The 22,075-nt window shown below is 33.4% G+C and overlaps 1 protein-coding gene across 4 annotated transcripts in view; it reads left to right on the top strand.

Moving 5' to 3' along the window:
• The window catches only part of USP34 (ubiquitin specific peptidase 34), a 265,762-nt gene that overhangs the window by 51,880 nt on the left and 191,807 nt on the right, over window positions 1–22,075 (top strand). For 3 of the 4 annotated variants that reach the window (XM_031950528.1, XM_031950527.1, XM_031950530.1), the window contains exons 2-3: window positions 2,536–2,623; window positions 17,573–17,990. In XM_031950528.1, the coding sequence (XP_031806388.1) occupies window positions 2,536–2,623; window positions 17,573–17,990 (506 nt within the window). The remainder of the gene's footprint in view (window positions 1–2,535; window positions 2,624–17,572; window positions 17,991–22,075) is intronic. The other variant, XM_031950529.1, reaches the window with a different exon arrangement.

The raw sequence follows: 22,075 nt of genomic DNA, 5'->3' as shown, positions 1-22,075 counted from the left end.
TTTCTTGTATTGAAGATTGAAATTTCATCTTCAACTTATTCTACATAAAATAAGATACTCTGATATAGAGATCAGACATAAACACATAATTGGATCTAGAAAGCTATTTTTCTTTCTATTCCTATCTTAGAAGCTGACTTGATATTCTCTCTGATCACCCTTGCTTGAAATAATACATCTGCAAGGTGAGCCTGTTTAGTCCTTTGCGTCTTACTTTTGACCCATATCTTCTTAGGTGCTTTTCCTGGATCATTATTTCTACCCGTCAACCTCAACTGTGGATGTACTCTGGGTTCTCTTCTCTTTTTACACTCTTTGTTAGGCAATTTTATTTATAACCATGTCTAGAATTATTATATCTGTGTATATATTTGTATATTGCCTATTCATGTAAATTTCAAACTCAGCATGCCACAAGCAGTACTCAATTTTTCTTTCTAAACCTACTCCTCTTAATACTTGTGTGATCCTGGACAAGTTACTTAATCTCTGCCTCAGTTTTCACATCTGTAAAAAAGGGGAAATCATTGCACTGACCTCAAGGTTCTTATGAGGATCAATTAAGATTAGAAGCACCTTGCACAGTGCCTGGCACATAGTAGGTGATATATAAATGTTGCTGTTATTATTAACTTTATTTCTGTTGAGGGCAGTACTAGTCACCCAAGTTGGTAATCTCAAAGTTATTTTTGACTCCTCAATTTTCTTTACTTTCCTATCATCTGTTACTGATAATGGCCTTTATATAGGCACATGCCTTAAAACTTTTCTATTGTTTTTGTTAACTTAGTATCTGATACATAGTTGGTATACAGTTGGTGCTTGTAGATGATTTGAAATTTACATCCCCTACAATTCTGAATTAGTTATTGTAGATCCATTTTGCAGAAAAGGAAAAAACTAAGGATCCAGAGGTTTGGTGATTTGTCTGTGGTCCTAGCACTTCTTTTCTTGAATATATTCCTTTTCACTTAGCTAAAGGCAGTTTATTGAAAGAATAATGACTTACATCCTCAGATTTAAACTATATTAGGTAACATTTTGTTTATAAGAACATGTGAAGGAGCTGTAATTTTGCCTCACTACCTGTTTTTCTTTCCTTAATGCATAAATATTGTAAGTTTTAGCTAGTCAGGCAATGTGGCATCACATTGAGAGCTAACTTCAAATTTCTACTGTGATGTGACCCTGAGCAAGTCATTTAAATTCTGTGTCCTTTGCAGATCTCTAAGACTAAACTCGGGTTGCTTAATAGTTGTTGATTTGTATTTGTAGAGGAAATTTCCTCAGAGTTCCCTGCATCAATAAAATCACCAAATCTAGACCAAAAGGAAAAAAAAAAGTAGCAGTAGTACAGTTGTCATTGAGTGGTGTCCTATTCTTTGTGACCCTATTTGGAATTTTCTTGGCAGAGACACTGGGTTGGTTTGCCATTTCCTTCTCCAGTTCATTTTTCAGATGTGGAAATTGAGACAAACAGGATTAAGTGACTTGCTTAGGTCACATAGCTAGTCAGTGTCTGAGGATAAAATAGATTGCTCTTATGTTTTGAGGTTTCATTCATATTTTTGACATTAAATTTTAGTAAAATATGTTTGGAGTTAATAGTTTAAATTATTCAATTTTTTAATTTTTAAGTAAATATTGCTGTGTGCTCGACCAATAAAAATTTAAGTGCTATGTGCAAGGCATACACAAATTGTTTAAAAATAAAGAATTGTATATGCTCCTGAAAATAAATTCCCTTAAAGCTTCTCCATACATTTTTGGTTTTAAATTTATTTGCCTTTTTAGCTTGTTCATAGTAGCACTGATAGTTTATCTTGATGCTAGATTATTTTTCTTGCAATTTGACAAAAGTGAGCTGTTTGTTTTTGTTTAATGGTTTTTTTTTTTTTTTAGGTGATAATAGGAGTATGTGGTTTGTTTGTGTGTAGTATTCATGAACTTAATATCAACTCCAAGCCAAGATTAACTTTCAGAAAAAGAAAACTAGTCTAGTACTTCTCAGACTTCATCATCTCAGGATCTCTATACACTCTTAAAAACTGAGGACCTCAGAGTATTAGTAATGTGGTAGCTGTACTTACCACATTAGAAATTCAGACATCTGTTAACTTTAGTGGTTTTACTTACTTTTTTTATATCTGTATGTGAGTGATTGTGATACTATTTTCAAAGTAATAGCTGTAGAAAGACATTTAGCCAAAAGGTTCCATTTGTTTTTGGTCAAATCCCTTCGCTTCTCTGACTTATTATCTTAAAATTTACAAAATGGGATAACAAGGAGGGGGTCTGTCTTACAGATTTTTAAGAAAAGTGTTCTGTAAATTGTAAAGGAAATTCCAGGAATATTCAGTGTGCTTTAAGTTAAAGGTTTAGGTGAAATTCTAGAAAATAATTTTGTTTTGAGGCTAAAAGTAAAAACATTCTCTGAGGTACTTTTATTTTTGACCTGAGATTTTTGAAACATCAATTATTACTTCTAAATATGTATTTTCTTCTCTCTCCCCCCACCCCCTTTTTTTTCTTTAGTATCAGACATTGAAGGTGGTGATGGACTGCAACTCAGAAAGGAACATACTCTCAAAATATTTGCTTATATCAACTCCTGGACACAAAGGTATCTTGAAACATCTTTTGTGGCAGCTTTTTTTTTGTGGAAAATATTGAAGTCTTCCTGGTTTTTTCTTCTTTTTTTATATATATCAATATAAATAAATGCTTGTAGGTTGATTAAAGAATTTCATTAGAATGGTTGTACAAATTGTGATCCCTCTAGGCTTTTCAGTCCTATCCAGTTCTTATTTAATGTCTTTATATAAATCCTTAACTAGAAAATTCATTTAGTACATTTTGTACTTTTTCATTTAGTACCTTTTACTTTTTTAATTTTCTGTGAGGTACCAATGTAACACTTGGGTTGTCTGTTGTTTTTTATTTTCATATATGATGAACCCATTTTTGGGGGACAGGATATCAGCCTCTTAATGATGGCTTTTATATATCGTCAGTTAAACAGTATTTAATAATTAGTTACCAGACACTGTGCTATGGCCTAAGAATACAAAGACAGAAACAATAAAGTTCCTGTCCTCAAGGAGCTTATTATATACTATGAAGGGGGAGGGGGCAGTGTGTACCAATAAGTAATTATGAACTTTGTACCATATAATTTTTGAGGCTTGGAAGGAGTATAACACACTAGTAATTGGAGAATTGGGAAATGTGTTTTGTGGGTGGTAGAACTTTATATAGCACCTGAAAGGAGCTAGAAATTCCAGCAGACAGGTGAGGAAGAAATAAATTCTGGGTCTGGGGGACAGCTAGAATTTAGCTAGAATTCACAAGGAGGAACAATATGGAATCAATGTGGAAACCTAATATTGGAGCCAGATTATGAAGGTCTTTAAATACCAAACAGGAGTTAACATTTGTGTCTAAGAGCAACTGAAACTTCTTCTACAGAGATGTTTATTAGACCTGTACATTAGGAATTTTTATTTGGCTTTGTCAAAGATGTGTTAGAGAGAAGGTAGACTTGAAGAAGGGAGCTCAATCATGGGGCTTTTGTATAATAGTTAAGGAGAATGTTGAGAGTTTGAACTAGGGGTGGAGATAGTAAGACTAATGGGAGAGAGATTTTTGAGGTATAATTGATAAGAATTCTTGACAGTTCATTTTTGGTAGTATTTTATAAGATACTTAAGCATATTACATGGCCATCTAGGTAGCATAGTGGATAGAATGATGGGTTTGGAGTCAAGAAGTAACACATCTTCCTTAGTTCTGTTCTGGTCTCAGCTACTTACTGTAATCAATGTGATCCTGGGCAAGTCACCTTCCCATGTTTGTCTCACTGTTCTCATTGTTAAAGTGGAGATGATGTTAAACCAACCCAATATTTTTGGCAAGAAAACCCCAGAGGGGATCCAAAGAATTGGACATGATTGAACAACAATGATATATGGCATATACTTTTCTATAGTCCTCGGGTTTATTTATAGTTGTGATGCTTGAATTGGTGACATTTACTAAAAAAAAAAAAAAATGGTGTTAAAAGAGTTCAGTTTTTGTGGCGATGAGCAGTTTGGATAATTGCAAATAATAGGCAGTTTTTCAAATATATTACAACCTTATATCGTCTTCTTCTTCTTCTTCTTTTTCTTGATGAGGCAGTTGGGGTTCAGTGACTTGCCCAGGGTCATACAGTTAGGAAGTGTTAAGTGTCTGAGATCAAATTTGAACTCAGGTCCTCCTGACTTCAAGGCTGGTGCTCTAATCATTGCGCCCCCTAGCTGCCCCTCAACCTCACATCTAGCAGCAGTTCATTGTCTATTTGGGGTATCTTTCATTTGTGGTTGTGTGCATGTGTGCTGAACAGGATTTGGACTGAGGAGAGACCGTGGTTCAAAGTGTTCATTTGAAAGTTGGAAAAGGTATTATTGTAGATGTGTTCCTTAACATCTCTGAACCTTATTTTCTTTACACATAAAATACTGAATTGACAGTCTGTTCTACTTTTGAATAGTTCTGTTAGGAAGTTTTTTATGAACTGAAGCCTAAATTTGACAACTTATATCTTTTGTACTTTGTTCCTCCATACCAGGCTAAGCAGAACAAGTTTAATTCCCTTCATTTGTTAGCTCTTCAAATCCTTGAAGTCAGATGTTTCCCATAAGTTTTTTCTTTAAGTTAGTCAGTGTTTGTTGAGCATTGAGTATATAAAAAAAGGCCCTCACAATCTAACATAGAGACAACTCTCAAACTCCAATATACAAGTTTAAATGGGATAAATTGGAAATAATCATCAGAGGAAGGGCACAGTCATTAAGAAGATTGGGAAAGATTCTGTAGAAGGTAGAATTTTTAACTAGAACTTCAAGGAATCCAGAGAACCTAGAAAGTAGAGATGGGGAGAGGGAATATTCTAGGCATGGGGTAAAAATGAGTGAGAATGAGCAGAGCTAAGAGATGGGATTATCTTGTTCTAAATTCACTTTAAGAAGTTTAGTTAAGTGAATTGAAGATTGTGTGGTGGAGCGTGTAAGATGTAAAAAGTGGAAAGGGGTGAGGGTACTGGTTTATGAAGGGCTTTGAATAGGTACCAGGGTCTTTATAATTGATTGTGGAGGTGATAGATAGCCCTGAAATTTAGTGAGTAGGGGTGACATGATCAGTCCTGTGATTTAGTTAGATTGATCACCTTGCTAGCTAAGTGGAAGATGGACTGGAGTGGAAAGAGACTTCAGACTACAGTATCTTTCAAGTGGGATGTGCTTGGAGTAGAGTGACTCTATCAGAGGGTTGTATATTAGAAGTATTGCAAATGTGAAATTTGGCAATAGATTTCTGATTGGTTATTAGACTTATCAAAGTTCCTAATTTTTTCAAAGTTTTTTGTCTTTACAATATTTACAATATTATATTGTATTGTATAATATAGTTTACAATAGCTTTATATAAATTGTTCTTCTAGTTCTGTTCATGCCTTCCTAGCCTCTCTGAAATTATCTCCTTTAAGGTTTATCTCATTATATACCATTTACATGTCATAAAATTTATCCATTCCCTAATTTATTTCTTTATTCCCCACAGATTCTCATATTTTCCTTCTTCCTTTTTTTTTTTCTGAGGCAATTGGGGGTAAGTGACTTGCTCAGAGCCACACAGCTAGGGGGCGGTAAGTGTCTGAGAAAAGATCCGAACTCGGGTCTTCCTGACTTCAGGGCTGGTACTCTATCCACTGAGTCACCTAGCTGCTCCTATATCATCCTTCTTTAAGGAGAGTCAAATATTTTTATACATTATTAGGATTGGTTTTTTTTGCTTAAGACCAATTCCTCCCTCTAGATGGGCAGTTGAGTGGCTGGATAGTGGATAGAGTGCTGGCCCTGGAGTTAACACTCCCCCCAAAACAAAACAAAGCACATCTTCCTGAGTTAAAATCTAACCTTAGCCACTTATTGACTATGTAACCCCTGGCAAGTCACTTCATCCTGTTTGCTTCAATTTTCTCATCTGTAAAATGAGCTGGAGAAGGAAATTGCAATTCACTCCATTGACCCAAACTGAGGTCATGAACAGTTGGAAAACCTTGAAAAATGACTGAACAGCAAAAGTCCCTTCCTTGGTTTTATATTTTTCCCTTTTTCTTCTATTTTCTCTGTTGAGTTGTGATGTATAAAAAGTTTGAGAGACATAATTGTCAGTGTAATTATTTTATTAATCATGCTAGTCATGATTATTTAAAGGGGCAGTAGTACTTTCTAATGCCAAAGACTCCTCAGGGAACCTACTCAGTATTTATATGCCTTTATATGCCTTTGAAAGAGTGGGTGTTCCTGAGGGTGACAATCAACTCTGGTTAACAATAAGAAAAATGAATATTATACTGAAAAGTGGACCTATTCTAATGAGATCCTGGACTATTTGACTCTGATTATTTAGTCTTAGACTAAGATTACTCCTGTCTGGGACCAAACAGACTTGTTGGGCAGGTTCTCCTACCCAGAATGGAAAGGCTTATAACCCCAGGAATTTGGGTAATCTCATCCATCAAAAATGCCTTTTAGAAACTGAACAAAATATAGGCTGTGTCTTAATTCAATAACTGGTCATTAATATAAAAAAAGAAATAAAATTTCTCTGAACGAAATGTTTTTCTGTATCCAATTTGCACATGCATACGTATGTGTGGTTGTATGTGTATTCCTTCTTTTGACTTCAGAGTAATTTTAAATGCATAAAATAAAATACATGGCATTGCAAAGAAGCCAGTTATATTGAAATGCATTTTCTGAGTGTTTATAATCCTAGCTATTGAAGAGATGAGATTTTTGAATCTCTTAAACTTGGGAGTTTGGAGTTCATTGTACTGTGCTGATTATATATCTGCATTGTTTGATATTAATATGGTGAGCCCCTGAAGGTGAGGATGGGGTGGGGACCATATTGCCTAAGTTGGGACAGACTGACTCAAAATAAAAACAGAACTTACTAGATCAAACCTGAAATGTAATGGAACTGAGCCTGTGTGTCACCTCTGAGTTTCCAGCTGGGTTATATGAGACTCAGGTTTTAGTTAAAACACAAACATACACACAAATAATGCACACATGTGCATGTGCACACACACATGCTTATCAGTTTTAAAATTTACAAGACTCCAGATTAAGAACCCCCAAACTAAGTGGATTCTAAGATCTCTTCCAGTTTTTACTTATGATACTTTTAAGTAGTGGTTATCTTTTCTGATCATACATTTCTTATGACATACTTTATTCTTGTTCTTTGTAGTTTCTTATTGTTGGGATTGGGAGAAGGGAACAAATATTTATTGAATGCTTACTCTGCCAAGTACTATGCTTTACAAACGTTATCTCATTTGCTCTTTTTTACAGCCTGTGAAGTAAGTTGCCATTATTTTGATTCCCATTTTATAGTTGAGGAAACTGTGGAAGAGAAAAGTGATTTGCTCAGGCACAGCTACTAACTTTTTATTTCATATTTGAATTTGGGTCTCTTGACTCTTTCCATTGAGCCACTTAATTATTATGCATTGTAACCTGTTCCCACATTTTCTTGCCTTTTGACTACCCTCTTTATGCTATTTAATCTGATTTTTTTTTTATCATATGTAGTGTTTCTTTATTTAAAGCCATATAACAGCACTAGTAGGATATTCATATATTTTATACATATGTTTGTGTGTGTGTGTGTGTGTGTATATATGTTTGTATATATAATGACCTTGTTTTTCTGAGAGAACTAAATTAATAACAGTTAATCAGTTGTTAAACATTTACTGTATGCCAGACATTGTGCTCATTACTGGAGATACATAAAGAGGCAAAAGACAGTCTTTTGCCCTCAAGGAGCTTAGAATCTAATGGGAGAGACAACATGAAAACATACAAAGAAAGCTACATACAGGACAAATTATAGTTTGTTCTTCTTGAGGAGGGAGGGGATGCCATGACATGCAAGTGAATTGGATTTAAGTGAGGGAAGACTGGGCAAGGTCACCTTGACTCACTCCTCTAGAGCCATCTGGATCCAGTGGCCAGATATAGATCAGGACAATTGGAAATGCACTCCCTTCTTTTCCTCTGCTCCCTCCCCCAATAAATAGGAAATTATTAAAAGAGAAAAAGCACTGGAAATGAGAGGTTGAGAAAGGCTTCCTATAAGAGATGGGACTTAGTGGGGACTTAAAAGAAGCCAAGAAAGTCAGTAGTTATAATACAAGAAAAAGAGCATTCTAGGCACTGAGGCTACCTGAGAAAATTGCCAGTGATTGAGAGATGAAGTCATCACTAAAGAGCTCTGTAATTGGTGGTAGTGAGTCCATCCCTCTTTCCTCATTCTGTATAATTTTGGATCCAGCTTCTTAGATTGTCCATCTTACTGATTTTTGATATGCCAAAAGATCTCAGTTTACATCATAACCTTGATAAAAAATATCCTTCACATAGTGCAGGTCTGTCTTGAATTTTTACTCTGTGAAGATAATAGGATTGATTGCTCATGGAATATTATTTAGAAGCCTCCCTCTTCCCTATTTAGTAATTTTATCAATGGTGGCTTTTGTTGCATCTCTAGATTTAACATCGCTAGGGACTTGGGTACTAGCATTATTTCTGACATTCTTTTAGTTACTTTTTTACTTCCACTACTTTAATAGTAATAAGGTCCAAATTTTTTTCTCTCCTTTAGGTATCTTCACCTTCTTTATGAATTGATCCAATTAGTTCCTTTCCAGTTATTGCTGTTGGTTTTAACCTGATAGTTATGTGGGACAGCTGATTTTTAAGTGCTGGATTTTGAATCTGGAAGACCAAGGTTCAAATTCTGTTTTGGACACTTATCTGCATGACTCTTGTTCCTAGTTCTATAATCCGTAAAATGAGGATAATGAAAGTACCTACCTTGGGGCTTGGAGGTGGGGGAAAGAGAAGAAATTGTGTCCCCTTTAAATCTATAAAATAATCACTCTGCCCCTTTGATTCCTGGCCTCACAGACTTCAGAGAGTCTAAAAGAAGGCATATTTCCCAGGCAGGCATTTTTTAAGGCAAATCACCATTCCCCACTTCCCTTCTTCCCCCCCCCCCCCCCCCCCCCCCCCCCCCCCCCCTACCACCACCACACACACATTGGCAGCTGAATCCTCATTTAGGAAACTTTCAAAGTGATTTTCATTCATTTGGAGATTTTAACTGGAAGTTTTAGCCTCAGATTTCTATAAAGGACAATTATAAATTGCATATTTTTTGCTGAATGTTTGAAGCAGGATTATGCCTTGTCAAGGAACCTCTCTCCTTGGCATAGTTGTCTGCCAGGACTCCTGTCTGCTGTGAAGAGAGACCCTTTTTTGCCATTAATATTTTGGGTTTGTGAATTCTTTCACAGTGAACCTGCGCTTACCAGAAGGGGATTCCCATCACTCTCAGCACTGCCACTAGAACAGCATCAACTCACAGGGTTGTTATGTTTAAGATAATGAAGTTTGTTTAAATTCTATATAAATACTACCTATCATTTTTATTTCCTCTATACATCTGAGATTGTCAAAAGAGTTCATGTTTCATGGATTCACTATGAATCATTATGTAAATTCACTATGGCTGTTATTCTTGTAATTCTTTTGTCTTGCAATATTGTATTTTGTGTCCTTCGGTTCTTTATATATTACCAGCTGCTAAATCTTAAGCGATCATGATCTTGGCTCCTCAGTACTTGAATTTTTCTTTCTGGCTGCTTTTAGTATTTTCTCTTTGAACTAGGAGTTCTAGATTTTGGCTACAGTATTCTGGGAGTTTTCAGTGTGGAGTTTGTTTCAGGAAGTGACTGATTCATTCAATTTCTACCTTGTCCTCTGGTTCTAAGATATCTGGGGTTTTCCTTTTATAACTTCTTGAAATAGCATGTGTAAGCTTTTTTTTTATGTTTGTTCATGGATTTCAGATGTTCCATTAATTCTTAAATTAGCTCAGCTTTATTTCATTCCATTTTTTCAGTCTTTTTGATCTAGACTTCCTCATTTTGACTTTGTTTTATTTGATTTTATTATTTTTTAGCTGATAATTCATGCATTACATAATTATCTTTTGTTTGGCTAGTTCTGATTTTCAAGGTATTTTGCTTTCCAGTAAGGTTTTATAAACTCCTTTTCTAAGCTATTCTTTTTAAAGCTTTTCTTTTTTTAATGTTTCTGGGAATTCTTGTTTTGTTGTCCTTATTTCCATTTTGCATTTTTTCTTTGTGGCTTTGCTTCGTAGATGTTTTCTAGTCATTTGTTTTCTGTGTTTGTATTTTATGCTTCCTTTTTTTTTTTTTTTAATAAAATAATTCATTTGTTTGCTAAATCTTGCAGCTTACTTGGACTTGACTTTGGACCTTATGTTAATGCTGGGCTCTGCTCCCTTTTTTGGGAGAAATGTCTGACTCTACTCTCTTATGCTTTTCTGCTATTTTCTTGTTTCATGTCTGTAGTCCTTAATGTTTAGTAACTTCTAAAAGAGGGTCATATAGGGAAAAGTCTTTTCACAGCCCTACAAGAGTAATATATTTTACTTTTATTATTACATTATATATTGTCATATTATTATACACATAACTTTTTGGAACTTATTTCTTGCTCTTTATACAACTTGAGCCCCTTTCGCTCAGGCTTCTCTTTATTACTACAGTTTCTCTTCACCTTTGCGAAATTGGATAATGGGTAGCAAAATTGTTGGTTCAGGAGTACCCTAAGATTTCTTTTTTATCTAGCACCAACTATCCTGGTATTTGGTCTTTGTTTCCTTCTAATTCTTGGATGTTAAATATTTCCACTGCTGTGTTCCTGGCCAGTGCTCCCATCCCAGTGTCCACAGATCTCTCTTCTGAAACTGCTCTTTTTTAATTCAAAAACAATTTTTTAGGTTACATTTTAAGTTGACAGTGACACTAGACACTAGACTAGCTGACAGTGCACTAGACAAGTCCACCCTTTGATATAGGGGTGTGTGTCTGTGTGTGTATGTATGTGTGTATGTGTGTATTATAACTCAATCTTTGGTCTTCCCCTCAGCTTTTTTTTTTTCCCAGCTCAGTCTCTTTAGAATATTCCCTTGAGGTTATCACCTTGGGAAACAGACCTAATAGTGGTATTCCTGGGTCAAAGGTTATACATAGTTTTGTAATTCTTTGAGTAGATTTCTCTCTAAAATGGTTAGATCACTACACAGTTATATCAGCAATATATTAGTGCCTCAATTTTTCCATATCCCCTCCAACATTTATCATTTTAACCAATATAATAATTAAGTAATCTCAAAGTGTTTTTTTTTCAACTTGAATTTCTATAATCAGTAATGATTTAGAGCACCTTTTAAAATAAGAATGTAAAATAGCTTTGATTTCTTCATCAAAAAACTGCCTGTTTGTATTTTTACTATTTATCATTTGTGAAATAATTTATCTTATAAATTGGACAAAGTTCTCTATGTATTCTCTATCCCTTTATTTGAGGACTTTTCTATAAAACTTTATTCCAATTTTCTGTTTTTCTTCTAATCTTGGCTGTATTTGTTTTATTTCTAAAAAAAAAAAAAAATAATGTAATCAAAATCATCTACCCTACCTAATGTTCTTAAGTCTGATTTGTTCTATGTTCTAACTTATATCTGTTGTATGTATATCTTTTCATGTCATTTTGTTCATTTTGACTTTATTTTTGGTGGATTAAGATAAGATAAGATGTTGGTCTATATGCAGTTTCTGCTAGACTACTTTACAGTTTTCCTGATGGTTTTTTACTAGTTAATTATTATTCCATCAACTTAAATCTTTACATTTGTCAAACACAAGATTGGTATCATCAATTACTACTGTGTATTTTGTGTCTGCTTTGTTCCACTGATCCGTTTTTCTCTTTCTTTCTTTTGGCTTTTCTTCATTTACTAATGTGTATTTTGTGTCTGCTTTGTTCCACTGATCCATTTTTCTTTTTCTTCCCCCCTTCCCGCTTCCCCCTTTAACCCTTTTTTCTCTTCCTGCTTTCCCCCTTTCCCTCCTTTCCACAATTGAGATTAAGTGACTTGCCCAGGGTCACACAGCTAGGAAGTGTTAAGTATCTGAGGTCAGATTTGAACTCAGGTCCTCCTAACTTCAGGGCTGGGGCTCTATCCATTGCATCACCTAGCTGCCCCCATTTTTCTATTTCTTAACCACTACCAGATAGTTTAGATAATTACCACCTTATATATACACCACAGTTTAAGATCTTGTGCTACTAAATTTCTTTCCATTCTTCCTTTTTATTTTTTAATTAACTCCTTTGATATTCTTGACTTTTTGTTCTTCCAAATGAATATTATTATTATTATTATTATTGTGATTCAGCAAAGCATTATGTTGGTAATTGGGTTGACATTGAAATTTAAGTATATTTGTCATTATACTTAATTATGATTGTCATTTTTATGTTGTCTCTGTCCACCTGGAAACACTATTTCTCCAATTATTTAAATTTGACTTTATTTGCATAAGGATAGTTTTATAATTATAATAGTTCCTGGGTTTATTTTGGTTGGTATACTTCGTTATTTTGTGCTTTCTACAGTTATTTTAAAGGGAGTCTCTCTCTTCTTGCAAGGTTTTGTTGGTAATACATTAGAAATGCTGATGATTTATGTCACTTTATTTATATCCTGCTACTTTGTTAAAATTATTAATTATTTTACCTAGTCCTTTAATTGAATCTCTAGGACTTTCCAAGAATATCATCTGCAAAAAAGAGCTAGTTTTATTATCTCATTGCTCATTCTGATTCCTTCAATTTCTTGTTCTCTTATTTCAATTGCTTGCATTTCTAATACAATATTGAGTGAGTGACATTGGTGATGTTGGACATCCTTTCACTTTTCATCATCATTCATCACCTTCTAGCTTTAGCTTATCCTTATTACAAAATGATTCATTGATAAAATCGATTATGTTAATAGTTTTCAGTTAAACTATCCCTGCATTTCTGGCATAAATCCCAATTACCTAATTCCAGTGTTAAGTATTATTAAAGAACTTGGAAAAACTTTGTGAAATGGTGGTTTAGTGACATTTAAGTTTTAGTTTGCTTTTAAAAATATTTTTGACAGAAATTGCTTCATAGATTTTTTTTCCTGTCAAAGATAGGAATTAAATAGTGGAAACTACCAAAGACTTGAGATCTTGCAAAAAGCAGGTTGTATTTTTCAACTTAAGACTAGTTAGTTTATAATGTAGGGAGCTCTCCAATACTTTGATATGACATTTAGCATCTTCTGAAGTTATCTGTTCTAGGTGTTGTGATAAAATGGAAAGAATATTGCCTTGGAGTTAAAGAGTCTAGGTTCATATCCTGCCTCTGGCAATTTGTACCTATGATCTTGGGTAAGTCATTTCACTTTTAAACCCTTTAGGTCTTAGTTTTCTTGTGTATAAAAAGAACCTTGGTTTTCTCATATATAAAAAGAGTGGATTGTACTAGCATAGTCATTTTTCAATCATATCAAACTCATTGTAATCCCATTTGGGATTTCTTGGCAAAGACCTGTTTTGCCATTTCTTTCTCCAGCTCATTTTTCAGATGAAGAAACTCAGGTAAACAATGTTAAGTGATTTCCCCAAGGTTATATAGCCAGTAAGTGTCTGAAACTGGATTTGAACTCAGATCTCTTGATTCCAGGCCCAGCAATCTATGCACTATGCCACTTAACTATCCTCAATGACTTTCTGTAAGCCCTTCTAATTAAATTACCAAATTGTCTTCAAAGAGGTTTAATTTTGCTTCCCCTGTGCCATTTTAAATTTTCTTGGTGTTTTTTTGTTTTTTGGCTATAATTAGCATTTCTAGTTCTCAGTTTTCTTCAAAACTCAGCTAGAGTCATCTCCAACTAGTTATTTTTGTGGCGAATAAGTGACATAACTTTTTTGTATCTTAGTTTCCCCCCCCCCTTTTTTTTTCTTTTTTAAATGGAAGAGTCTGCCTTAACTGACTTCTGAGATTGTTTATATCCATAAATCTGGGCTGTGTGATCTTATGACATGCTTTTAAATCTGCTAGTCTGACCTTGACAAGCCACTTAACTTTTTCTAGGTCTTTGGATTTTCGTAAAAGCATTTGGGCTAGGTGATTTCCATGGTTTCTTCTAATTTTACAATCTGTAAGCTTAAACTATAACACTTATGATTTAGAATTTTTATACTTTTTTATATTCCCCCTTTCCTTTAGTTTGACATACTTCCCCCCCACCCTCCCAATACCAAAGGGAAAACTAAATCCTACTTCGAAGTATTGGCTTTATTTTTATTTTTTGAATATCATTGGCTTTTACAAAAAATAGGCAGATACTAATTTATCCCAATGTAGTTGAAACAAAAGATAAAAGAGTGTTGTTTTTGAATGATAAAATATCAGAATTGATTTAAAATTAAAAAAAAATTAAATACCTGGGCTTTGATTTGTCATATAAATATGTTTTATGCTTACTTGAATTATACAAATAAAAACATGCTTTATTCTATTTTAACATCCATTATAGACTTGTTATAATATAAAAAAAATCTGGTGGTGGTTACAGCTTATTAATATTAGCCTTTGTTTTTACATATATTATTTATTTTTATACTTGTGTTATCACTGCTCTTTTTGGTGAAGGTCACCTTAAGTGGTTTACATTACATTCAGGAAAATGGTAATTTTCAGTAGCTATGACCTGGAAAAAAATTACCTACCCAATTGTTGGCTAGTGTTGGACTTTATCTTTTAAAGTCCAGGGGTCCTCAAACTTTTTAAATAGGGGGCCAGTTCACTGTCCCTCAGACTGTTGGAAGGCCGGACTATAGTAAAAACAAAAACTTTGTTTTGTGTGCCTTTAAATAAAGAAACTTCATGGCTCTGGGTGAGGGGGATAAATGTCCTCAGCTGTTGCATGTGGCCGTAGTTTGAGGACCCCTGTTTAACCTTGTTAAGCTTTGTAGGATCTTTCCATTTCTTACCCTCTTTTTTGATTTGGGGTTTCTTCTTTAATAGGAGTACAGATTGTTGGCATGCAATGTGAGGTACTCCCTTACCCATCAGATGCCAACTTTTGAGACCTCGATTTAAAAGGGATACAGAGCTTACCTGTGGGAGTGAATCTAAAGGAAAATTCTTGAATTAAACTTGTTTTAGGTAGTATTCTCTATAATGTAGGTGTTTGAATGGGGAAGTCCTGAGTTCACATCCCAACTCAGATACATACTTCTTATCTGATCATGTCAGAAATGCTATTTAACTTCTGTATGCTTCAATTTCTTCTTCAGTTATGGGGATGATAACAACCCCTAACTCCCCAGGATTTTGTGACCATAAAATTGAGTTAACATGTAAAAATGCTTTGCAAACCTTAATTGCTCTGTAAAACTAGCTATTGTTATTATTGTCATTCTTGTCTAAACTAGTTTGACATAACTGAAATTATATTGACTAGATTAAAGTAGTTTTGAGAATTTTCCTAAGTGGAAAAGAAAGGAGGAGATAGTATCTTTGGTATTTTTTTTAAGAAAGCTGACCTCAGAAATCAGAAATTATTTTAAGATCCTCTTCTCTAACACAGTTTTTGGCTTTCATGCAACTTCTTAGTGTTCTAAGCAGACTGTCTTTTAAGTAGCGAAGCTGCAGAGCTTGAACTAATCTACATTGGTTGAGGTAGTTCCTCCTCTGGAATTGCCTAGACTAATGAAAGTGCTTTGAGAGTGGGAGGATGGCATGAATTTTATCCTTTTCTATAATAGACAAATGTGTGTAACACACTCACACCTGCTTTTCATCCATTTTGCCTCTGGTCTGTGCCCCTAAGGTCAGTTATAATGGAAGTGCTATTTGGGCATTCACCACCTCTGTAAAGGTACTGTTGGGAAAATTATTCTCTCTACCACTGCTTTATCCACTCCCTGTTCCTCAGATCACTTCTTGATTGAAAACTGTTTTCCTCTTGATTGGTGACCCCTGTATTTCAGGACAGTGACTGGTGAATGAGACTCCATTTTCACTCTTTCGCTCTTCTACTGTCCAATCACACTTCTGCCTCTCCCTTCCTTCCACCCCTCTCACCCTACTCCTCACCCCCATTTCTTGTTTGCGTTATTCAGTGAATTTCACAGTCATGCAGATGCATATATGTAAACATACACACATACTTAGGAGGGGGTTGTGCTCAGTGTTTATTTATTACTGATAAGTGTGAATGATCAAAAAATTGGAAGAATTCTGTTCTGTATTCTGTAGTAAACTTTGGGACTTTCATCTTCATGGCAATAAACATTATTTGAGGACAGTTGTAAAAATGGAATGAGCTAAAGTATCATAGGTACTTGGAATATCTGCATTGCCTACATTAAAAACAAATTTAATTAAAACAGTTTTTTTAAAAAAAAAATCTTTTTATGTTTGAAGTATCATTGAACATTCTATTCTTGAGATTTGTATTTATTTCTCAGTGTCATAATTGGTTGCCAGGCTTATTGAGGCTGTATTTTACAGTAAAGAACCTGTGTGTTTCATAGGAAATAATAGGTCAAAAAATGTGATCTTCATTTTTATGGTAATTATTAGTAATAGTACCCTATTCTTGCTGTTTTTAATAAATGTATGGTTTGTCTTTAGCTGGTGGTACTCATGGAATTATTCTATTTATTTATGTCAGTTAAGTTGGATAAGTATTACCAATAAAAGTAAAAAAGTTGCTGGGTTAGGCCTATGGCCATTGCTACTAGTGTGTCTGCTGTACAATAGAAAGTCTTTATTTTATAAGATAGAAGACTCTTAAATCTTTGTATGTATAACCAACAGTGTGGTTAGTTCTTTTGACTGCCCCATCACCTAAGTACTGAGGTTATTTTCACACACACACACACAAAAAAAAAAAATGTTTTCTAATCAGATTCTCTTTTTGGGCCTGTACAAGTTAGATTTTTGAACTTAAGTATAACATTTAACACTCATCCCTCATAAATTTCATCTTGATGGTTGTATCTTTGTTGTATTTTCTCTTGGAAACTAATTCTTTAACCCATTGTATTTATTCTTTCTTCTAAGTTTATTTCATAAAAAATTTTTTTTGAGGAGAAGGCAGGCCTTAAGAGGATGTGGAAATGTATTATTTGTCTTATACTTTGTTGGAATTTTATTGTTTAACCCAGTCCATTTTATATTATTTTGGTGGCATTTCTGGTTGCATCTTAAATAAATAAAGCCTTAAATAAAAAGTCTACTTAAAAATCTTCAGTTAATCCTTTAAGCAATTGGTACCTTTTAAATATTTTTATTTTCTTTGTCTCTGGTTAGGATATTTTTCTTTGTTGTCTCCTTGCTGCTTAATAGACATTAAGTGCTTACCGAAGTTGGTTAAATTTTGTATGTTTTTCTTAGTTATTTAACTAAGGAAACTGATTAAGAAAAGAACCTTTTACTTTTTTTCTAAGTACTTTTTTCTATATATTTATGATTTAATTAAAACCAATAATTATTCATGGAAACAAACATATTTTTTGATTTCTCTTTTTCAGGCAATGTCTATGCTGCTTTAAGGAGTATAAGCACTTGGAGATTTTTAACCAAGTAGTATGTGCTCTCATTAACTTAGTGATTGCCCAAGTTCAAGCGCTTCGGGACCAGCTCTGTAAACATTGCACTATTAACATAGATTCAACATGGCAAGATCAGAATAATCAAGCTGAGGAGCCATTGAATGTAGAAAGAGAGTCTCATGAAGAAGAAAATATAGAAAGACAAAAATCAGAGAAAAAATTAGACTCTACAAGGATTTGTAGCCTGACGGAGGAGGAGTCTACGAAGAGTTCTGATCCTTTTAATTTATGGAGTACAGATGAGAAGGAAAAACTCTTGCTATGTGTGGCAAAAATCTTTCAGATTCAGTTTCCCTTATATACTGCTTACAAGCATAACACTCATCCTACAATAGAGGTATTTTTTTTTTTTAATATTTTGCTAATTTCTTGGAGAAGTCATAATAGTAAAACATTTAAGCTCCACATTATAATTTTTAATATATGCTAAACAAATCTAAGAATTGTGAAAGGAAAATGTATAGAATATGCATGTGAAAATTACCGAGATTATTTTCACACAAGATATCCATTTAATAATGCTCTACTGGTGGTTTTGTTCCTCTTCTGCAGGAAATGCAGAATACTGCCTTTAAGATGAAATTTTTTGAATTGAAATTTTAAAAAATTATGATATCCATTGTCTATTATGGGACTATACATAGAAACTTGTTCACTTATAGTGATTTCATTACATATGCTGTTAGTGTTATACCTGCTTGTTTTTAAATATTTCTATTGTTTTGAGAATCATTGAACTTTGAGAATAATTTTTTGAACCCTATTATTAGACATAACATGTTGAATTTGGAAATACCAATTTCAAGATAAAAACAATATATTACAAAATTTTATTTTTTTTCTTTTGTAAAGGTAATAACTAGCCTTTTCAAAACATGAGTTTCAGGAGACAATGATGTCTACTGAATACTTCTTATCATTTGGAGCATTTTTAAAAGTTCTTCAGGAAATTTAGGTTCTTAGCCTAGAAGATTTCTTTTGGCAGCAGAGGTTCTCACCACACATGAGTGAGTTGGTAAAATATATTTTTATATTTATATGATGGTTATGTAACCAAGAATCATAGTTTTCTGTTAATTTTTGGATTATTTAAATTTTATTTAAAATAGTTTGAGTTACCGATATATTCTCTGGTAAGAATTAATGCTGATTATAGTCTTTTATAAGACTTGAGGTCTTTGAATGAATGCGTTTTACCAAATATATATGAGTTAGAAAGAGGTTGGTTATAGTGGGGCATTCCTGATGTTTATAAGCAGAGGAATTTATTTTATTAAGACTTATATATGTTTTGATTCACAAACTTTACTAATAGTAAATGACAGTGTAATTGTATATATATATATATATATATATAATTTTTTTTTTTTTTTGGTACTTCTTTCATTACTAAAAACTTGCAGATTCTTCTGTTGTCCTGTTTGGTGGTGATGACCATGGAATTTATTAGTAATTAGTTAAGATTAACTTTTTCCACAATCTCCTCCCTCCAAACTCTCTAAAGTCTTAATATTTTTATTCCTACAAGATCTTTTGCTCCCAATTCTTTAATTGCATCGACATAGCTGTCCCCTTATTTTATAAGCCATTAATTTCACCTCAATTACTAGAACATTTCTTTAGTTGATCCTTTTTCATTAAGACTTACTATTCCAGTCCATCCTTCATAATGCTACCAAGTTATTTTACTTAAATGAGATCAGAGTTGCTCCTCTATTCAAACAACTCTGTAGTCTATTGCCTCTAAGATAAGAAATAGAAATAAATGCCTCTATTTGGCTTTTAAAACCCTACTTGGCCCCAAGCATCTTTCTGATCTTAGTGGATCTCCCCTTTATCATTCGGAAATTCAGCTAAATTGACTATCCCTGTTCATTTAGTACTTTTGTTTTCTTATTTTTATATTTATTTATTTTAATTTTCATATTGATTACCCCACGTATCTTGAATTTACTCCCTTATCTTCAGACAATTCCCTCTTCTTTTTAGAATCACTTCCAGTACTATCTTCTTCATGAATATTCTTCTTATGCTCCTTAACTGATTTTGCCTTCCTTCCAAACTACCTTGTATTTAACTACTTTTGTATAATTGTAGCTATTCATTTTGTATTTGTGATCTATAATACATTTATATACATCCTTGTCTCCTTAAGAATGTAAACTCCTTGGGAGTAGGAATTGTTTTATTTTTTTATGTCCCTGGTACTTAGCACAATATATGACATTTATTAGGTGCTTAATAAAAAATTATTGATTCATATAATCATTTTAAGTGAATGGGGAGGAATTTGAGAGCTTGATATTAATTGCAAGTAACTTAGTTAAAAGATAGTTGAAATTAGGAAGTTGGGGGACAGATAAGATTTCAGCTGTCAAACATCTTGACTGGATATTCTGTAAACATCATAAACTCAACATGTCCCAAATGAAATTCATTATTTTTCTGTCTCCAACGACTGAAGATTATTAGAGAAGTTAGGGCTAAATATGTAGATTGGAGAATTATTTACAGGTGCTCATTGAGTCTCTGATAGCTGATGAGATAACTAAGTGAAGTAATAGAATAGAGGGATAAAAGAAGAGGGCCCACAACTCCCTAGATTAGCAGATGTGACCTCTATGAAGATCCAAACTGAGAAGTAGCTGTCAAAGGGAGGAAGAACTGGAAAGAGGGGTATTCTGATAACCTAGAGAGAAAAGAGTTGAAAGGAGAAGCAGTAACACTTTTTTTTTTAAATGAGGAGGGTCTTTCTCTGCCATTAATTAGTTGTGTAATTTTCTTTTAAAAATTTTTTTCTTTTAAGAAGTTTTATATTGGTGCATTTTGGTTTCATACCCTATTTCTCTTAACTTTTTCTGATTGGGAAAAAAACCCTCAAAATTCATATTTTAAAAAAGGTAAGCAAAACTTCACATAGTAATGACTGATTATTCTATATTATTATTATTATTATTTTATATATATAATAATTCCTACTTTTCTACTGAGAAGAAAGAGATGTTTCATTATTCTCTGGAATCCCAAGTTTTTTATGACCATAATCTGATTTTTTATTGTTGGGTTAGTTATTTAATGCTAATTATCTCTAAGATAATTTCCAATTCTAATCTGTTGTGACTATGATTTATATTAAGAGAATTGGAAAAATGTATTTGCCCATGATAACTCTAGTATTTTAATAGTGTACTGCAGTTTACTCTTTGTAGGCTAGGCAGAAGTGTAAAAATTACTGATTCCTGGGCTGAAATTCTGAAACTGGAACCCAAGTGTACTTAGTGCTTCCTGAAATAAACTAAAATGTAATTGAGAAACAGTTAACAAAATAAATTAAAATACAGTTCAACATAGATGATACTAATATGTGGTTTTCTAAGTTAGTGTATAGTAGATGATTCCTTTCCATTTGAGTATGATACTATTGGTCTAGAAAATCAATATATGAAAAATTATATGAACATGTTTTTACTGGTTGAACTAGTGGTTCCTTAGGTACAAGGATTTTGATGAGCAAATACAAGCCCTTGATATGGAATTTTTAATGTTATATTATTGCTTTGGGCATTGAGAGATTAAATAACTTATTTAGAGTCATATAGCCTGAGTTATGTCAAAAGTGTAACTAGATCTTGGGTCTTTTTGACTTTGAGTCCAGATCATTTTGTCAGGTTGCCTTTCCAAGCTTTGTTTAATTTCCTCTAAGACTCTTGATTCTATTTCCTTTTGAAAGGTTCCTGACAGGTCAGTAGTGATTTATTTTTTTTTAGAGATTTCAAAAAATGTTTTTGATACAGAATCTCCCCTCCATTTTCATTCAGTTGTCAAACATTATTGTGTGTACAGAGCATTCTCGATTTTCAGGGAGGAGAGAAAATTTAAGACATGGTTCCTACCTTTATGGAATTAAAATACAATATTTTATAAGTATATTAGAGAGTTAGTTGGGGGGGGGGGGGAGATCAGATCCCAAAATGAAAAAGGTCATCACTGATGCTGAGGTTCATAGTAGCCCTGTGACTTTTAAATTCTTTAAAAGATAAGTACAGATTGACTGGGAGGAGGAGAGGGAATGAATATTATTCTAGGGAAACAAAAGATTAATCTCATTAATATCAATTAAAAAAACACTATTTTGATCAGAAGCTTCTATATAGTAAAATTTGAGATTCAACCAATATTAAATCTCCCCAAAGACCTCTTTCTAATGTTTTGTTAACAATGGAAGCATGAGTATTTGTAAAAGTCCCTTAATATGGATGTTATTGTATGCTCTGGTAAGGACTTCTCTGTCATCCTTCATTTGAGGCTATCTTACCACCTTTTTGGTATCATCCTCTGCTATGTGGAAAATGGGACTTTTTCTATCTTACCTCATAAAGTTGTTGTGAGAATCTAAATATATTCAGATTTTGTACTCTGGTG

This window comes from Sarcophilus harrisii, chromosome 2 (assembly GCF_902635505.1).
Source record: "Sarcophilus harrisii chromosome 2, mSarHar1.11, whole genome shotgun sequence".
NCBI classification, from domain to species: Eukaryota; Metazoa; Chordata; class Mammalia; order Dasyuromorphia; family Dasyuridae; genus Sarcophilus; species Sarcophilus harrisii.
Note: the sequence above shows the minus strand (reverse complement) of the source record. Positions and strands in the feature narration are given on the sequence as shown.